We start from the raw sequence: 18054 nt of genomic DNA on the forward strand, positions 1-18054 counted from the left end.
TAGTTGTCGCACATTTTTGATATGATGTTATTCCGCACTTATGTTTTCATTTTTAGCTGGAAGAAAATGCTTCAACATTCAATAATGCATGTTATGGAATGTATCACATGCGGCACTGACCGTAAGCATTTTGTACTTATAAATGGTTTATTTACACTTACACGCACTAACTTGATCTTTGTATAAAAAATAACATACGTGCGCAATAACATGTCATGCGCACCACAGGATTTGTTTTTTGTAAACATGATATCGCATTATATGTATTCAGAATATCTGGAACAAGTGAAATAACAAGAAGTTGCAAAAACAAAATCGAAATAGTGGTTATGTGCGGTTTAACGGCCGATAGGGACATTCACTATAATCAATATCAATATATTATTTAATAAATAATCGCGTTAACGAACTGAAAGTCTATGTGATGAAAAGAACATCAATTAGCAACTGAAACCTAATAAATTGTCAATTTATAACTTCCAAACTACGACGATACAAACGAGAGTAATTTTTATGATACGTCTAGGAGGCAATATACTGTATGTTGCATGTGTAATTTTAATAGAAGTTTAATGTGATTAATATATATAATGATTCAATAGCACACCGTCCGTTGATAATTACTACTTATAAATAATATTGTACCAATGATAACATGTGCGTGTCACTCATAAATGTCATTTATTTATGCGATTGACAGTTAAAAAATAGTCACGAGCATGACTATTAATATAAAACAAGCTTAGTTGATTTATTTTAGTAGTATATCAACGGTATTTCTATCTAACACTATACTTGTAAGAACAATGCAATTCCAAATGTTTACCTACATATTTACGTAAAAAAAGATAATTAATCTCATCAAATCATTATGAATGGAATACATACTTTAAAAATAAATATTTACCCGATAAAGACATATAGTGCAATAATAAGATATGTTGAAACAGTAATATTGGGATCCCAGTTTAGCCACTCCTGTGCTAAATACAGGACATTAGGTTCAAATAGCGTTATAGTTATTTTTCAATGTTAGATGTTATTAATAATAATAATAATAATAATATTATTATTATTATCATAATTATAATAATAATTATTATTATTATTATCATTATTATTATTATTATTATTATTATTATTATTATTATTATTATTATTACTGGTATTATTATTATCAGTATTATAGCTTATTCTGTTTTATGTTATTTTCTCATAATCAGAGAGACCTAAAAATAGGCATTATGACACTGAGCGCTTTATTAACTATTTCAAGGTGTGGTGCAACTTTTTAAAGATATCAAATAATGCCAGTCATTATTTTCTTTACTTCTACGTCGTACGGAAAGTAACAAGTGTAACATTTGTGATGGAATCGGCGATAAATACCAAATTCGGAACCCGACGCAGAATCCATGATGACGCCTTAAACAAACTTAACGGTTTAAGGTAATACAAATTGTATACATAATATCTTTAAGTGAATATAGCTATATAACTTATCCAAAACAAGGTTACATCGATGATAAAATATATTTATAATTAAGAAGTTTTGAAAAACCGAAACGTTGTTAATATTTTTAAGTAAGCTATTTAAACGGATTTCGTCTGTTATAAATAATAGAAGTAAATAATATTTGAGGTATTATAAAAGAAATTTAAACGAATTAAAAAATAAAATATGAGGAAAAGACTGAATTGCATATCAATTGTGTTAACTGATCATGGATCGTCAAATGTCTTAATGATTGAACAAATGCCTTTTATGCTAAAAAATATATATATATGATTTTCATAATTCAAAAGAAGATTGCGTTTGATAAAGACAATTACGTACAATGTCAACTTCATATAACACCATACTAGAACTTAATTTTCATACGACTTTCTTTTTTAAGGAGTTCTCATCATATTGGCAAAACAACACCTTGGCAAGGCGTAACAGGTATGAATACAAATATTTACTTAAGTTTTTATTCAACATGTTTTTTTAAAAGTTCGCATTGAATATCAACATGGTATATTTTCACATTTTTGGACTTGAATGAAGCAATTTTGTTTGCTAAGTTACCTGCTTTATTATCTGTTTCAGTCATTTTAAATGAAAACTTTAACGACATTCCTGTCTTCAAAATTCAATTACGCAAAGGATTCCGCAACAAAAATAAAACCACCGGTACGGATACATCAATGATTCTAAATGGTTTATATGCGTTTGGTGTTCAGTGTGGCTTGGACTCTCCCCCGCTGTTGTACTCCAGCAAAAGAAACATATATGCACTGCTCTCACCGCCTTCGTTTTTTAAAAACCTACATTTCACAGAGGACAAGCATCTGACAGATACGTTTCTAGAATACCAAAATGAGTATCGGCAATGTTTGTACTGTCTATATGCGGACTTCAGTTCGTTGGAGAAACGCACTGGTACTAGTAAAATCCCTATACTCAGGTTTAATGAAATAGCCCAGACTCATGTAACAAGTGGTTTTGGAGAAAGTCAGCGGAATGAATTCTTTTTCCCCGGTTATGAAACGTTCAATCAGCCACCGTTTGATGAAAGGCTTCCGATCCAAGTCACCGATGACAGAGAGAATGAAATCCTTTCACACCAACAACCGGATCGTAATGGACAAATGCAGTCAGACACACGCGACGAGCAAAATAATAACAACATTAATTTTAAGGTATGGATCTAAAATGTCAATATACTATTAAATGATCCGTTCTTATTATTCAAGAATCCGTTCATACTTAACAAATCTTTTGACCTCCACGCATTTCATCCAAAAATATGTATGTGCAATTTGTTCATACAAACATTACTTTGGACATAACGCAAATGCTTTTGCTTTTTTTGTCATTTATTTTATTTTATAGAGATCCCAATACCCTGATTTCGAGGATGTTCAATACAGATTAGAATCATACCGCGGATGGCCACTAGAACAACCACACCCAGAGGCACTATGTGATGCAGGATTCTTTTACACCGGTAATACAGTTAATTAAAATTATAAATACAAAACGCATGCCAAACAAAAAAGGCGGACGGACGGACAGACGCCCGGACGGACGGACGAACGGACGGACGGACGAAGATAATACATAAATAAATAGATAAGCGTTTGTTGCGAACTTGAATGTGATGGAAACTTGGATTGATTTACATTCGGACTGGAGTTATGGTCACTTAGTAAACATGTGATAATTTTAGTATGCATGCTGTTTATGCAAGGTCAAAGTTACGACCTCGTGCGGTGTTTCTGTTGTGGAATTGGCCTGAAAGACTTCTCTGACACGGATAATCCTCTTTTGGAACACACAAAACATTCCGAAAAGTGTCCGTTCCTGCTGGACCACTTTGGAAGTCGGGAAGTCTTAGAAAGATACAAGGTAACAATTTCCATATGTTTGTCATCCTTACTTTCATTTAACATACGTCTCACATTTCAATAAGTATTACCAAAATATTTCGCAATAGGACTACTGTTAATATAAAAAAGTCGGGATTTTTTTCACACAGAAAATTATTTAAGTTATGGTCTTCCATATATTTTCCGTGTAAACTTTCAAGAGTATTTTACGTTTTTCACACTGCTACAGTTTATCGCATAAAATCTGTCAAGAGGCAAATATTTCTAGAATGACTTTCATATGATACATAACATAACACATTTAGTCGTTATGTCAAAATTGATAAATCCATGTTGGATCCGATTGATTTTTATCTGAACTTGTTCCAGTTTTAAAATACTACTGATTGTCCTTTGTAATTCACGCGTAAACGCATGAAAATTACATGTTCATGAAACATGATATAACTATAATTAATTGTACATCCATTATAGCAAAGATTCGTACCTCAGGATCCTGAAGAGATCAGGCGAATGCAACGTGCCCTGTTCCAGGCAACAAGGTATAACGCGTATCAATGCGTAAATAAAACAGTACAATTTAAAACTTACAAGGCTGGATAGAACCAACAATATTATTGATGAATTTATATAGGTTATTTTTGAGTGTATTGTGGTAATTATGTTTCATACATTACACTTAAACTGGTTAGAAAACATAACAAATTACACATGAAACACCTTAGTGGTTGATAAATAATAATATACACGTTTTAGGTCGGCAAACCTCAAACTTCAGAGCAAAGCACGAGCAGTTCCGAACGCTTAAATCTCGCATGGATACGTTTAGATATTGGCCTAAAAATTTGTCCCAGAGACCAGAACAGCTGGCCGAGGCAGGGATGTACTACACAGGTAGTTATAACCTTGCTGTTAATTTGAGAACAATACTGATGCTCGAATACTGTAGACATGAACCGGAACACAATATTCCTCAACAGTAATACAACAAAAGTCGAAAGATTACATTTTGTAACAATTTTTCATTTAAATAATTAAAGTAAAGTTTATTAGGATGAGGTCACTAAATGGTAATTGGCGCACGCCAACGTCATTCAACTTTGGTTAAACAGTCAGAAACATAATTTGTATTAAGTAATCACAATCGGAGTACAAATCGGTAAACTTGGTAAATCAGATTACATTGTTAACAACAGTCGCTGCAATATACTAAATTGGTAAATACTGATAACGTCGATGACGATAAGAATTTTTATCACAGCGACGCCATAAATTGTTTTTGTTTTGTTTTCCAAAATTTTATTTAATTTAGTTTATTCCCTGTGTGTCTATCTAACTAAATATATTATGTCACTTGACCCTGTCATTTTGACTTGCGTTTAGTATCTTTATGTTTATTTCATGATGTGTTACGAAGACAATATTGTCGTGTGTTGCGCTATTATGATATTGTGTCGTTATTAAAAAAAGTGTGTTAACACAACCAAATTTCATCAAATGGCTCTATCGGTACACCAAACACGCTCAGATACCTGTAAGTAGTAGTTCCCGGTCAGATAAGTAGTAGTTAACAATGTATACGATCGTCTTACTTCGACTTAAAACGTCACAATGGTTTACGGTATTTTCAACTTAACGTTTGTAATAATCATGCACACTCAAACTAAGGTATGCAATTTGTCTAGAATATTCGTTGGCAGTATTTTAACTATTTACCATTCGACTTTTATTAATTATAGATACATATAACCTTTTGTTTGCTTTATTTTACTGCATGCCATATTTACAACATTTTTCGCATGGCTAGGTGTTGATGATCATTGTCGTTGTTTCTCGTGTGATGGTGGTTTGAGAAAATGGGAACCAGGAGATGATCCTTGGACAGAACACTGTCGGTGGTTCCCGGTCTGTCTTTATGCAAGAGAAATCAAGGGCGACGAATTTATCAACCTCGTCCAACTTTCTGCCGATCAGGCCTTAGAAGTGTGTATTTGTTAATAGAATTATATTAAAAAGATATGCTAGTATATAAAAATATTTTTTAAAGCGTTCATGGGTTTGCTGGATTGATATGTGTTATGACACGAATAACATGCTCTTTTCAGGATAATACAAATCGTGTTTAGATTACCTAGTGGGATATTGAAAGAATAGTACGTAAAGTTGCTTCTTACTTTCGTTACAAAGCGCAATAAATAATAAGACGTTTCTAGCTGTGGAATGCGTCAATAATATTGAAAGTTTATTGCAGGAAAATGGCCCAAATCTTCAAGATGAACCGAGTGGTGCAATGGCTGCTTTAAAAATCGACGATGCAAATATTGAAATACTAGCGGAACAAAATAGAGAAATTCTAGTTCAGGACATGGGGTTTCCAATTACAGATGTAAAAACTGCCCTTTTTGAACTTGTCCAACATGGTACAGGTTGTTTAAATACTGTTATGGTTCTTTTTAAAGTGTTTTTCTTGAAATAGTTGGGCATTATAATTACGACAATTAAATACGGCACTCATATTTTTCACTGTTTCATGAAATACTTTCCCAGATGTTGATGATATAATACTTCGGCTGGATGTAATGAAAGAGAGAAAACAGCTAGAAAACAACTTAAAGGAAACACACGTACCACTAGATCCGAGAGGTACATTTCCAACGGGTCGGGCATATACATCAAAAGTTCTAAGCGTGTTTTGTGTATTTATGTAATTTGTTGAACAGTACAAGTTAAGTGTACAACGTCCAATTTCTTAATTTAATCTAGGACTTATGTTTTACTTGTTCACGCCATCTGACAACAAGCCTTAGCCTCTTAACACTCAAACCATGTGAACAGCTTTAATTGTAAGCGCTCATATTGTTAATACTGATTAAACCTGCAAAATCATAAAAACAAAAACTATGACAATTGTGATCATCTGGTTGCTTTTCCTGATTATCCAATTTTCTTCAATATGTCGAGATTGTTGCATCTCTTTGCTTTGCAGAACCATTACTGGAAGAAAACCAACGATTGAATGATATGCTAATGTGCCATTTATGCCACAACAACCCAGTGAACGCATTGTTTCTACCCTGCACCCATCATAAGTACTGTCTGAACTGCACAGAACACAGCGAAAGATGTCCAGACTGTTACAGAACAATTAAGGAAAGGGTTCGCACATATATGACATGAACGGTGTTCTGCAATTATGATAACTCGATGTATAATGAGAGCTTTTGTGGCTTCAAAGCTGTTTAAATATTGAATAATTTGCATATACGTTGAACTTTTATGTTTTTGTTTATTTATAAGAACGCTGTGTGTGACGTTATCTTAATATTGATAAAGTCATTATTACATATTAAATGGCGCTGTCACTGTAAGAGCCGAATACCCACCAACATATTTCTTCCCCCAACATATTTTCCTGACCTTCAATTTTGGGACAACAGGCACATTTAATTAGTTTTGTTAAATGTGTGTGCATTATTGTTTGTTAATTATTATTTAATAAATATTTTATCAACAGCTAAATCTTTAGCGCGATCTATTATTATACAAAAAGAATCAAAAATATTTGTCAAGAGAAGTTTTGGATCTTATGCTCTCTCAATGTCTTTAATCTTGTTTTTAAATATGTTTTATACTATGTGAGATATTCTCTGCACACGAACTGTTGACTAAAAGGCCATAAATTTAAGAAATATGTCTGGTTTCTTTAATTCTGTAATTCCTTCAAAACTGCACTACATGATATCACATTTGAATTCATATAAATCTTTGAGTTTTCCTTCGAAGGAGAAGACTGACGGATGTAATTTCGAATGAACGGAATAAAACATGAACGTTGCTATTACTGTGCAGTATCCTTTCAAGAACGATCCGTTTTATCCTTGCTAAAAGGCATCCACAATTGTAGCGGCGACCAAGAAGAAGAATCGATTACTATACACCTTTCTTCGGGCCGATTAAACTAGTGGATGTCTCTATTTAATTGTATATAAAGGGAACATGCTCCGTCGTTATGAACTATCACATGAAATATTTAATCAAAAATAACCTCCATGGGAAATTGCTTGAGAATATATGAAATCGATATATATAAATATATATACTGACATACAATATTGGTTTAAATGTTTTATACAATATGAGTGCATGCATTATACAAGTAAAGTCAATATATAATAAAATTTGTATTTGAACCGTTTTTTTCAAACAAATGATTTAAGCCTCTATAACGCTCAAAATCAACGAAAATTTCGTTAAGTTTTTCGTTAAATAAAGTAAAAAAAAATAAAAATCAGTATTTCTTATGGCAATTGCCGATATTTCAACGCCAGATGTGGTCTGGTAAAATAGATGTTTGTAGATAAAAAATGCTCGTTTTTGGCCTGGGGCAAAACCCTAGGCCATAGTACTTAGACCGTTTTTTGAGATTAGCTGACTTGGCTGGCTGCCAAAACAACCACGAATGAATGAATTTGGAAAAGTCCGATTTATCACTTGGCGGTCATTCATGCGCAATCAAAGAAGAGGGACCTAAACAAACAAATAGGTCCCTGCAAAGAAGTTTTTAATAACCCGCATTGTGAATACAGATCATCACTATATAACATGACAATGTCATAAAACGTTTAAAAAAATTATTGAAGCAAAATTCCTAAGCATTGGGTACGGCATATTTTTTATTATTGTTTGCATATTCATGCGAGAATAAGTTCCTCACTTGACGGTCTAGGCCGACAATATACGAGTGTCTACGGAGACAGTACGAATATTTTTTTCTGATACATTTTTTTAAGGTATTAGCACTCTAATGAACTTCGTGCAATATCTCCTTTTTTCGTACATATCCGTCAATCCGAACGTTATCCGGGAATGTGCTGAAAACTACTAATATTCTATAAATACGCTATGAAATACTAGATTCTAAATGTAGGATCCGCTAAATACAAAGACAACAAATATGGCCGACATTGTACCTGACAGATTGGTCGTTTAAAGAAAAAGCAATTTGCTATATTAAAAGAGAAAGATTAATAAAAGTGTTATTATTGTTCATATTAATGTGACTGGAGTTAATGATTAACGTCAACTAATGCATGGCAGTGTTGATATTTATGGAAAAAAAAACTATTCTTGGAAACGCTTGAAAATTTTGACCACTGAGAAGAATAACGTTTAGAACCCGTGTCACTTACAACATTTTATATTGTTGGTGAGAAGTAAAAGGGGATAAAGTGTATTTATGCTTGTGTGATGACTGTAGCCGTGTGAACGGGTTATCGTACGGCAAAACCCATCACGTAAAGAAGAGTCTTCAACTTTTCAAGAAAGGAATGCCTTTTTTTGCTATCAACACAAAGTCAAAGCTGGGAACGGGAAGGTACATAGATTTTGCTTTTTTTTCAAGTATAACAGTTTCATTATTCATAATTGGAGTAAAGTAGATTTTGTAGGAAAAATGCACCCTTCCAGTGATTTTTACTACATGATCAGGCTCATATTTGCTTTCATTTTGAAAAAGAAAATGTGGAATCCGGGTCCTTTCGCCCTAATTTCTGTTCGCCCTAAATCCTGTTCGCCCTGGGTCCGTTCGCCCTAAATTTTATTATCAAAGCAGGTAAGCAATAAATATAACGAAATTTGTTCTTTTAAACATTTTAATATATAAATGATTAAATGACAACTTAAGCTACAAACTTGCCAACATGTGTGAAAAATCAAGACGGCGCTCTTTAACGTGTAAGCGTGTTTGTAACAAAGCCGTCAAAGGCCAGTAATTTTCTCTAATTGTTTATTATATTAATTAATTAAAACTTTATGTTACATCTTTATTGCCCGGGCATGAGGCTTTTCCTTGATACGCTGTTTGACCTATAGCAAAACATAAATACGATAATGCTTTACTGGGAATTATGCATGTGCGTAAAGTGTCGTCCCAGATTAGCCTGTGCAGTTCGCACGGGCTAATCAGGGACTACATTTTCCGCCTTAACTTAACTGGAGACATCATTTAAACGAAAAATTCCATAAAAGCTGAAATTGTCGTCCCATGTTTTAATGAATAATTTAAATATGTTAAAACAATACGTTTCATTTACAAAAACTTACAATGGTTGAATACTTCGCTCGAAGAAGAAGCTTCGGGTCAGCTGGGTGCACGTGCGCATTGGAGCATAGACGGAAGTCACTGCCTTTCTGTAGGACTGTCGCGTGACAACGCATTTTTTTTACTTCGCACGCTACACCGCCACTGTGGAACTCTTGTTAGCATTCTGGAAATATGATTATCTTACATGGCAATCGAGTATAATAAAGTTAAGCACATTTTATGAAATTTATAATCATTAATGAAGCGTTCTCGTAAATTGAGTTGCCCATCGATTGCATCGGTGTCGGTGATTTCTGGCCAGTTTCTTTCCTCACACTGTTTGCATATGAAATGCAAACCATCATTCCGTCGGGCCTGATGATAGGCCTCATTGCGGAAGAGAAACCTATCACCGAAGACGTCATTTATCATATATATCGGTCTTTTTGGTTTGCTTATACAATAAATGGTCTTTTTAATTGAAAAGGCGGACGAAATCGACTAAGGTTATAATATAAATTGACATTTTATCTCTCCGTTTGGAGACCGTTTACATAATTTACGAAATTGGCCTTTAAGTTGCGCTGCTTACCATTTTAATATTTATATAATTAAATAATAATAATCTTAAACCTTAATGCATTTATTGTAATTGAACATTTTCTTTGAGGCCAATTTCTACACAATTTAAAATATACCGCTCTGTTTCATTTACATAATTTATGTTTATTTACTTAATCATACGCTAATATTCATATTAAAGATAATTTTAATTTTTTTATAATAACAGTTCTGTTTTATAAACATGATTTATGCATGCATCAATATTTAGTATACTCTAGGATAATAGTTTCAACTTAATAATCATATTCTACATAACTAATTTCTATATGATTAAGCAATTGTTCTTAATGTTAACTAAACTAGGTTAAAACGACATTCAATCAATCAATTAACACAGATCATTATCTCTTTAATCTCTTAATTAATCGACAACGATCAATAAAGGCCAGTTGCTACTTCACACAGCGCAATACACGCGAGAATTATTGGAAATTGATCAGTTTAGTAAATTGAATATTGATGATGTTTCTTATTGAGATTTAATGATGTTTATATGAATTTTGAATTTATTTGCCTATGAAGGGATCAACAAGATTTCAAGAATATTGATAATCCGACAGACGGTGGTTATATATTGCTGAATGAAAGAACCATAAACAACGCAAGAAGTTACACTCAAAATCTCATAATCTTAATGATTATAATACACATATTAATGTACAAATAATTTATAAATGTAATATATACAGCTTATATATAAAATAATAAATGATGCACTTTATATTTTGTAAATTGTGTTCATACCCCGATATGGAAATGATAATATAGGGCTAACGAACCCAGGGCGAACGGACCCAGGACGAACGTGTAACTAGGGCGAACGGACCCGATACCGAAAATGTGCCATGTAAGGAAAAAGTTGTGTTGTAAATGCATGGAAATCAAGGACAGCATATTTGAATTTTATGACCGAGTATTGATGTTTTCCCCAAACAAACAACAAAAAAGTGTATCATGTCCCAAATTCAAAAATTACTATTCTGAAAATGATATACTTTTTGTGTGATCACCTAAATTATGTATTATGGTTATTCAAATTAAAATGCTGCATATGTATTATCTTTTCAGCAATGATCAACAACTGTCAACATTGGTGGTCCAGGAACGGTTAATTACTTTTTGTCAACACTGTATGTTCCAATGATCAATTAAACTTAAAGAAAATGGAAATACATGCGGGAAGGACGTTCATTCATCAAGTTTCAACTATCTCCTTTATAGCAGACAGGCTTATAAGATGGAAACGAAGTAGATATTTTACTGATTTATGTGATTGTTAATGTAGAACCAATGTTTAAGTAATAAATAAAATGTAACGTTAATAGTCGGTTTCATATCCAGTAGGGATAATACATGTATTTGGTATTAACATTTGGAAGAAGAATGTATATATATACATTCTTCATCCAAATGTTAATACCAAATACATGTATTATCCCTACTGGCTATGTGGTGTTTACACTTACTTATTAATCCAGTTTAAAGGGGTTTATCATATAAAATACTAGTAATGACATGCTATGTCGTGAATGTTTGAATAAATAAAAACGATGACGCATATCATAATTGATCATTTCACACTTTTCATGAAACACTAATATCAGTTCTTACTTCTATACCAGTGCTTGTGTATTTGACATCGGTATGTAATTATTTTATTAAATAACTTGAAGAACATGTTGTCAATTTATAGAAACAACTTTGAGAAGGCTTATTGAAGCCAAATTAATAATAAAAGTCCAAATATTTGTATTTTAATAAATACAAATGGTTAAAATTATTCATACACAATTTGCAATTGTGCATAATTTTGTTCGACTGAAACATCTGCATCTTAAAATGATCTTTGAACGCGATGGTCTCAATAACATTTTTATAATGAATAACTTTGACGGTCAGCCCAGGGTCACCAATGCCAAGCGTCTTTTGGAGACACTTATTCCAACCTGTCGAAGTTCTTCAAAGAACTACTATGACAATCGTGTATTTGTTTTGTTTGTCATTATAAGTTTAATGTTTAATATCACTAGTATCACTAGTCATTGATACATTGATAAATCTATTTTCCTTTGAACGTGTTTGATTGAATGATTATATGTGCCTTGTTACTTAATTATTAATGTTCTTATTTCCCTGTTACATTTTCAAGTCTTATTTATAGAAGAACGCATTTCACGTGCACTTTCAAACAAGGTTAGCAAATCTTACTGCACTGAGTAGGTTCCATCTCACACATGATATATGAGATGTATGTATGTTTATATGTTTATGGGTTTATTATAGGCTTTTCCTCTTTTTTTATCTATTTATAATAATTTTTGAACATTTAGCTCATCTACATGCTCACATATAAAAATCTCAAATTCAGTATGGCGTTTCTGGAAAAGGGGGGTAACCTTGATTGTAAAGCGGGAATTTTCGTTTTCACTGGTGACCCCCATTTTTAGCTTATTATTATAAAGCCTATAACATATGAAATATATATAGTGGAGCTATCCTACTCACCCCGGCGTCGGCGTGAGCGTGAGCGTACAAATGTTAAAGTTTGCGTACCAACCCAAATATTTCCTTTGTGCCTTGACATATTGCTTAGGGGGTAAATATTTTGCATACGTCTTTACCAACATGACCCCAACCTTTAAACAAGAGCAGATAACTGTATCAAGTATTTTGTATGAATTATGGCCCTTTGTACACTTAGAATATGCATACTATTAATGTTAAAGTTTGCGTACCACCCCAAATATTTCCTATGTCCATTGACATATTGCTTTAATATTTTGCATACTTCTTTACCAACATGACCCAAACCTTTAAATAAGAGCAGACAACTGAATCAAGCATTTTGTATGAATTATGGCCCTTTATTCACTTCGAATATGCATATTATTAATGTTAAAGTTTGCGTAAAACCCCAAATATGTCCTATGTCCCTTGACATATTGCTTTAATATTTTGCATACTTCTTTACCAACATGACCCCAACCTTTAAACAAGAGCAGACAACTGTATCAACCATTTTGTAAAATTTTGGCCCTTTTTTTCACTTAGAGTATGCATATTATTGATAAATCTATGTTTAAGTTTGCGTACCACCTCGAATATTTTCAATGTCCCTTGCCCTTTTGCTTTCATATTGTGCAAAATTCTTTAACAACATGACCCCAATCTATAAACAATAACTGACAACTGTATGAAGTAGTTTGTAAAAGTATGGCCCTTCTTCATTTAGAATATGCATATTATTGATAAATCTATGTTAAAGTTTGCGTACCACCTCAAATATTTTCAATATCCCTTGACATATTGCTTTTATATTTTGCAAACTGTTTTACCAACATGACCCCAATCTATAAACAAGAGCAGACAACTGTATCAAGTATTGTGTAAGAATTATGGCCCCTTTTTGTCTAAGTAACTGAATATGTTCTTAAATTGTGTGTTTAGATCTACTTGACTTCTAAAGTATCAAAGCTATTGCTTTCAAACTTCAAATATTTTCTTAATACCATGAGGGTACTGTACCTGGCAAGTTAAATTGTACCTCAACCTTTGAATGCCTTGACTCTCAAGGTCACAAGAATAAATTTTAGTTAAATATCCATAACTTCTTAATGTATGATAAGATTGTATTCATAATTTGACAATACGACACTTACCTGAATACCACAATGGACTCCACCAAAACAAAACAATACCCCAAGCCCCAACTCAGAATCCCTGCAGCCCCCCCCCCAAAAAAAAAAAAAAAAAAATATTTTGTTTTCCTTTTATATTTTTGAAAGACTTTCTAATAAATGACCACGCCCCACATTTTACCCCCGCTCAACCCTCCCCCTTACCCAACCCATTTTTTTTCTTTTCTTTGAAACCTGGTTAAAAAAAAGAAACAAATGTTTATTTACTTTAATTTTGAAGGACCATTCAAACATTCCACCCAAGCTATTGCTATCAAACTTGAAAAAAAATCTTATTAGTTTGTTTTATGTCTTTACAAATGCTCAATAGATTGTTGAAAATATACCTGAACAATAACCTTGACCTTATTGATTAATTTGATGAATTTTCCCATGATGGCTTATGTTATACTGTCAAGCACTCAAATAGTCGAGCGCGCTGTCCTCTGACGCTCTTGTTTTCTTTATTTTTCTTTCAAGCATACATTGTAGATGATATCTATGTTCGAAGATTGTAATTTCCTTTTGCTATGTTTTTTATGCCCCTTTATGAAGAAAAGGGGGCATATAGTGATCGGACTGTCCGTCTTTCCGTCACACTTTGCGTTGAGGTTTTGAAAAATGCTCAAAACTTCTATGTCCCTTGAGATAAAGCCTTCATATTTCGTATGCATGTGTATATGGGCAAGGCCTTTCCATACACGCACAAATTTTGACCCCTGTGACCTTGACCTTGAATTTATGATCTGCGTTTAGGTTTCAAAATCTGCGTTTAGGTTTCGAAAAATGCTCATAACTTCTATGTCCCTTGATATATAACCTTCATATTTGGTGTGCATGTTTATATGGACAATGCCTTTCCATACACATTTTGACCCGTGTTACCTTGACCTTGAACTTAGGGTCCGTGTTTAGGTTTTGCAATCTGCGTTTAGGTTTCGAAAAATGCTATAATTTCTATCAAACCGTTTATAGGGGGCATATGTCATTCTATGGTGACAGCTCTTGTTTGACAATTTATTTAAAAAAAGACTCGTGACTAGATATGGCAATTTTTCTCGTTTTCGAAGGATGATGACATCACTTGTTTGTTAATTTGTATGCCCCCCCTTCGAAGAAGAGGGGGTATATTGTTTTGCACATGTCGGTCGGTCCGTCCACCAGATGGTTTCCGGATGATAACTCAAGAACGCTTAGATCTAGGATCATGAAACTTCACAGGTACATTGATCATTACTGGCAGATGAGACCTATTGATTTTCAGGTCACTTGGTCAATGGTCAAGGTCACAGTGACTCCAAATAGTAAAATGGTTTCCGGATGATACGTCAAGAATGCTTAGGCCTAGGATCATGAAACTTCATTGGAACATTGATCATGACTAGCAGATGAACCCTATTGATTTTCAGGTCACTAGGTCAAAGGTCAATGTCACAGTGACTCGAAACAGTAAAATGGTTTCAGGATGATAACCCAATAATGCTTACGCTTAGGATCATGAAACTTCATAGGTACATTGATCATGACTGGAAGATGACCCCTATTGATGTTCAGGCCACTAGGTCAAAGGTCAAGGGCACAGTGACTCGGAACAGTAAAATGGTTTCCGGATGATAGCTCAAGAATGCTTACGCCTAGGATCATGAAACTTAATAGGGACATTGGTCATGACCAGCAGATGACCCCTACTGATTTTCAGGTCAATAGGTCAAAGGTCAAGGTCACAGTTACCTGAAACAGTAAATGGCTGACTGGAAATAGGAAAATGGTTTCCGGATGATTACTCAAGAACGCTTACGCCTGGGATCATGAAACTTCATAGGGGCATTGATCATGACTGGCAGATGACTCTTATTGATTTTCAGGTAACTAGGTCAAAGGTCACAGTGAAATAAGGCAGTAAAATGGTTGACTGGCAATAGGAAAATTGTTTTCGGATGATAACTCAAGAAGGCTTACGCCTGGTATCATGAAACCATCACCACCTCTACTACCACCACAGAGACAAAAAACGTATTCACACAATAGCTGCCACTACAACTGACAGCCCATATGGGGGCATGCATGTTTTACAAACAACCCTTGTTCTTTTTCAAGTAACAAGTCTTAAAAACTTTTAATGGGCAAAAAAAATAATTTGGTTTTGTTAATTTGATGTCACCTGGATATGTATACATGTATTCATAGTGTTTTAAATATAGTTGTGTTTGCTGAAGGTATAATAGCATTTTTAACATACCCGAAATTACGCATATAATTGCTTGATTTTGTCATTTGCAAAGATTGCCAATATACAACATGAAGCAGTAATTAGGCAACATTATTTTTTACAATACTTGAGGCTGGACCCTACACATTCAGTTTAATTGGGTCTAGCCACTCATTAGTTATCAATAAGAAAGTAGGGAGATTTAATATTTGAGTTTTATCTACAGATCATGAGATGTAGCATTTATAGGTACAGGAAAAGACTCGACCTTGTATAAATGCAAAGGATCTTTCAGTTATAAAATTAGAAGTTTTAAAGTTACAAACAAGCTTGATTCATTTCTTGCAAACAGAAAATCATTCATTGAGTACATGTCTTTCCATTGATTAAATCTGGAACTCCTAACTTTAATTCTTCTAATTCATCATGTATGCTACTGGTTTCTCTTATTTGATCCATAAAAATACTTGTAACATAATCAATGAATTGGTGCATATTTGAGGATGATGATTGCAATCCACAGTCAATAAATGTGTTTGGTAGCATGTTATATTTAATACCTGAAATACAGTTGTCCATTCTTATAAATGGTTAGTTTATTCATGTGATCAGCAAGGACATTGACCTGATCCATTGTTGTAGTGCCGAAAAGTCCTTTTGAAAGTTTATCTATGAAAGGCAAAAGTGCACTTTTACTTCTAGATTAGATTATGGTTGATTAAAGAATGAGACTTTCAATACTCGAAATTGTACACTTAAATGTTGCTCCTGTTCATTGTCTGAGGCTGTTTATTCGAGTCATCATGTGAGATAACATGTGACACGATTGATTGTTCACTTAACAAGCTGGAAGTGCAGGCACATCAAATTATTGTGTGTTCCTCTTCAATTAAAGCATGATGTGTATTTCTTAAGAGGGTGTTATTTTCTACATTTTTGTTTTTAGATCGTTTAAAAAATATGCGTTCTTCTAGTATTTGACTTCTATTTGTAATGTCTTTGCCATCAACTACTAGTTTCTGTATATTTTTTTGTTCGTTTGTAAGTTTTTCATTGTTTGCAAAGTATTTCGTATTGTTTTCATTGTGTTCAACATGCTGTGCCCGTGCACGAAATATTATGCCATCAAATTGTAGTTTTCAACTATGTTATTCAAAATGTTCCTATTTTTGGAGTGAGTATAAAGATTTCCATTATTTTTTTCTCTAATTATGCATAAAGAACAAATTTGAAATCACCTCCAACTAAAATGTTTTTATCTTTGTTATTTATTTTATTGGAATGTAATGTTTCATAAAATTTTGATTCATCTATATTCAGGTCGTAAACGTTTATTAATGTTAATTGTGTTTCGTGTATTATTATCCCCCGCCAGAGGCGGAGGGATATTGTTTTGGCGTTGTCCGTCCGTCCAGCTGTCCGTCCGGCACTTTTGTGTCCGGAGCCATATCTTGGAAGTGCTTTGAGGGATTTCATTGACACTTCGTATGGGTATATATATGCATACGAGGATGATGCACGCCAAATGGCATTGTACACCATATGTTAAAAACAGAGTTATGGCCCTTTGTATCTTGAAAAAATGCTTTTTACTATAGGCACTTTTGTGTCCGGAGCCATATCTTGAAGGTGCTTTGGCGGATTTCATTGAAACTTGGGTGTATAAATATGCATAACAGGATGATGCACGCCAAATGGCATCGTACACCACCTGTTAAAAACAGAGTTATTGCCCTTTGTATCTTGAAAAAAAATGCTTTTTATTATAGGCACTTTTGTTTCCAGAGCCATATCTTGGAAGTGCTTCGGCGGTTTCATTGAAACTTGGTATGAGTATATATATGGATAAGAGGATGATGCACGACAAATGGCATTGTACACCATCTGTTAATAACGGAGTTATTGCCCTTTGTATCTTGAAAAAATGCATTTGTTTGCGTGTCGGCAGCCATATCTTGAACGTGCTTTGGCGGATTTCATTGAAACTTGGAATGAGTATATATATTGATAAGATAATAATGCACGCCAAATGGCATTGTACATTATCTGTTAATAATGGAGTTATGACCTTTTTTATCTTGAAAAAA

General features: G+C 33.5%; 1 protein-coding gene across 1 annotated transcript; it reads left to right on the plus strand.

The window, feature by feature from the left end:
- The first annotated feature begins 1280 nt into the window (after positions 1–1280).
- LOC127849733 (putative inhibitor of apoptosis) lies at positions 1281–7339 on the plus strand. Its single transcript, XM_052382483.1, has 11 exons — positions 1281–1449; positions 1899–1945; positions 2093–2685; positions 2879–2993; positions 3237–3394; positions 3850–3909; positions 4101–4269; positions 5183–5358; positions 5627–5795; positions 5923–6018; positions 6362–7339. Exons 1-11 carry the CDS (start codon positions 1370–1372, stop codon positions 6550–6552), a joined length of 1854 nt encoding a protein of 617 aa, XP_052238443.1. The 5' UTR covers positions 1281–1369; the 3' UTR covers positions 6553–7339.
- The last annotated feature ends 10715 nt before the right edge of the window (positions 7340–18054 follow it).

This window comes from Dreissena polymorpha, chromosome 11 (genome assembly GCF_020536995.1).
Source record: "Dreissena polymorpha isolate Duluth1 chromosome 11, UMN_Dpol_1.0, whole genome shotgun sequence".
Lineage (NCBI taxonomy): Eukaryota > Metazoa > Mollusca > Bivalvia > Myida > Dreissenidae > Dreissena > Dreissena polymorpha.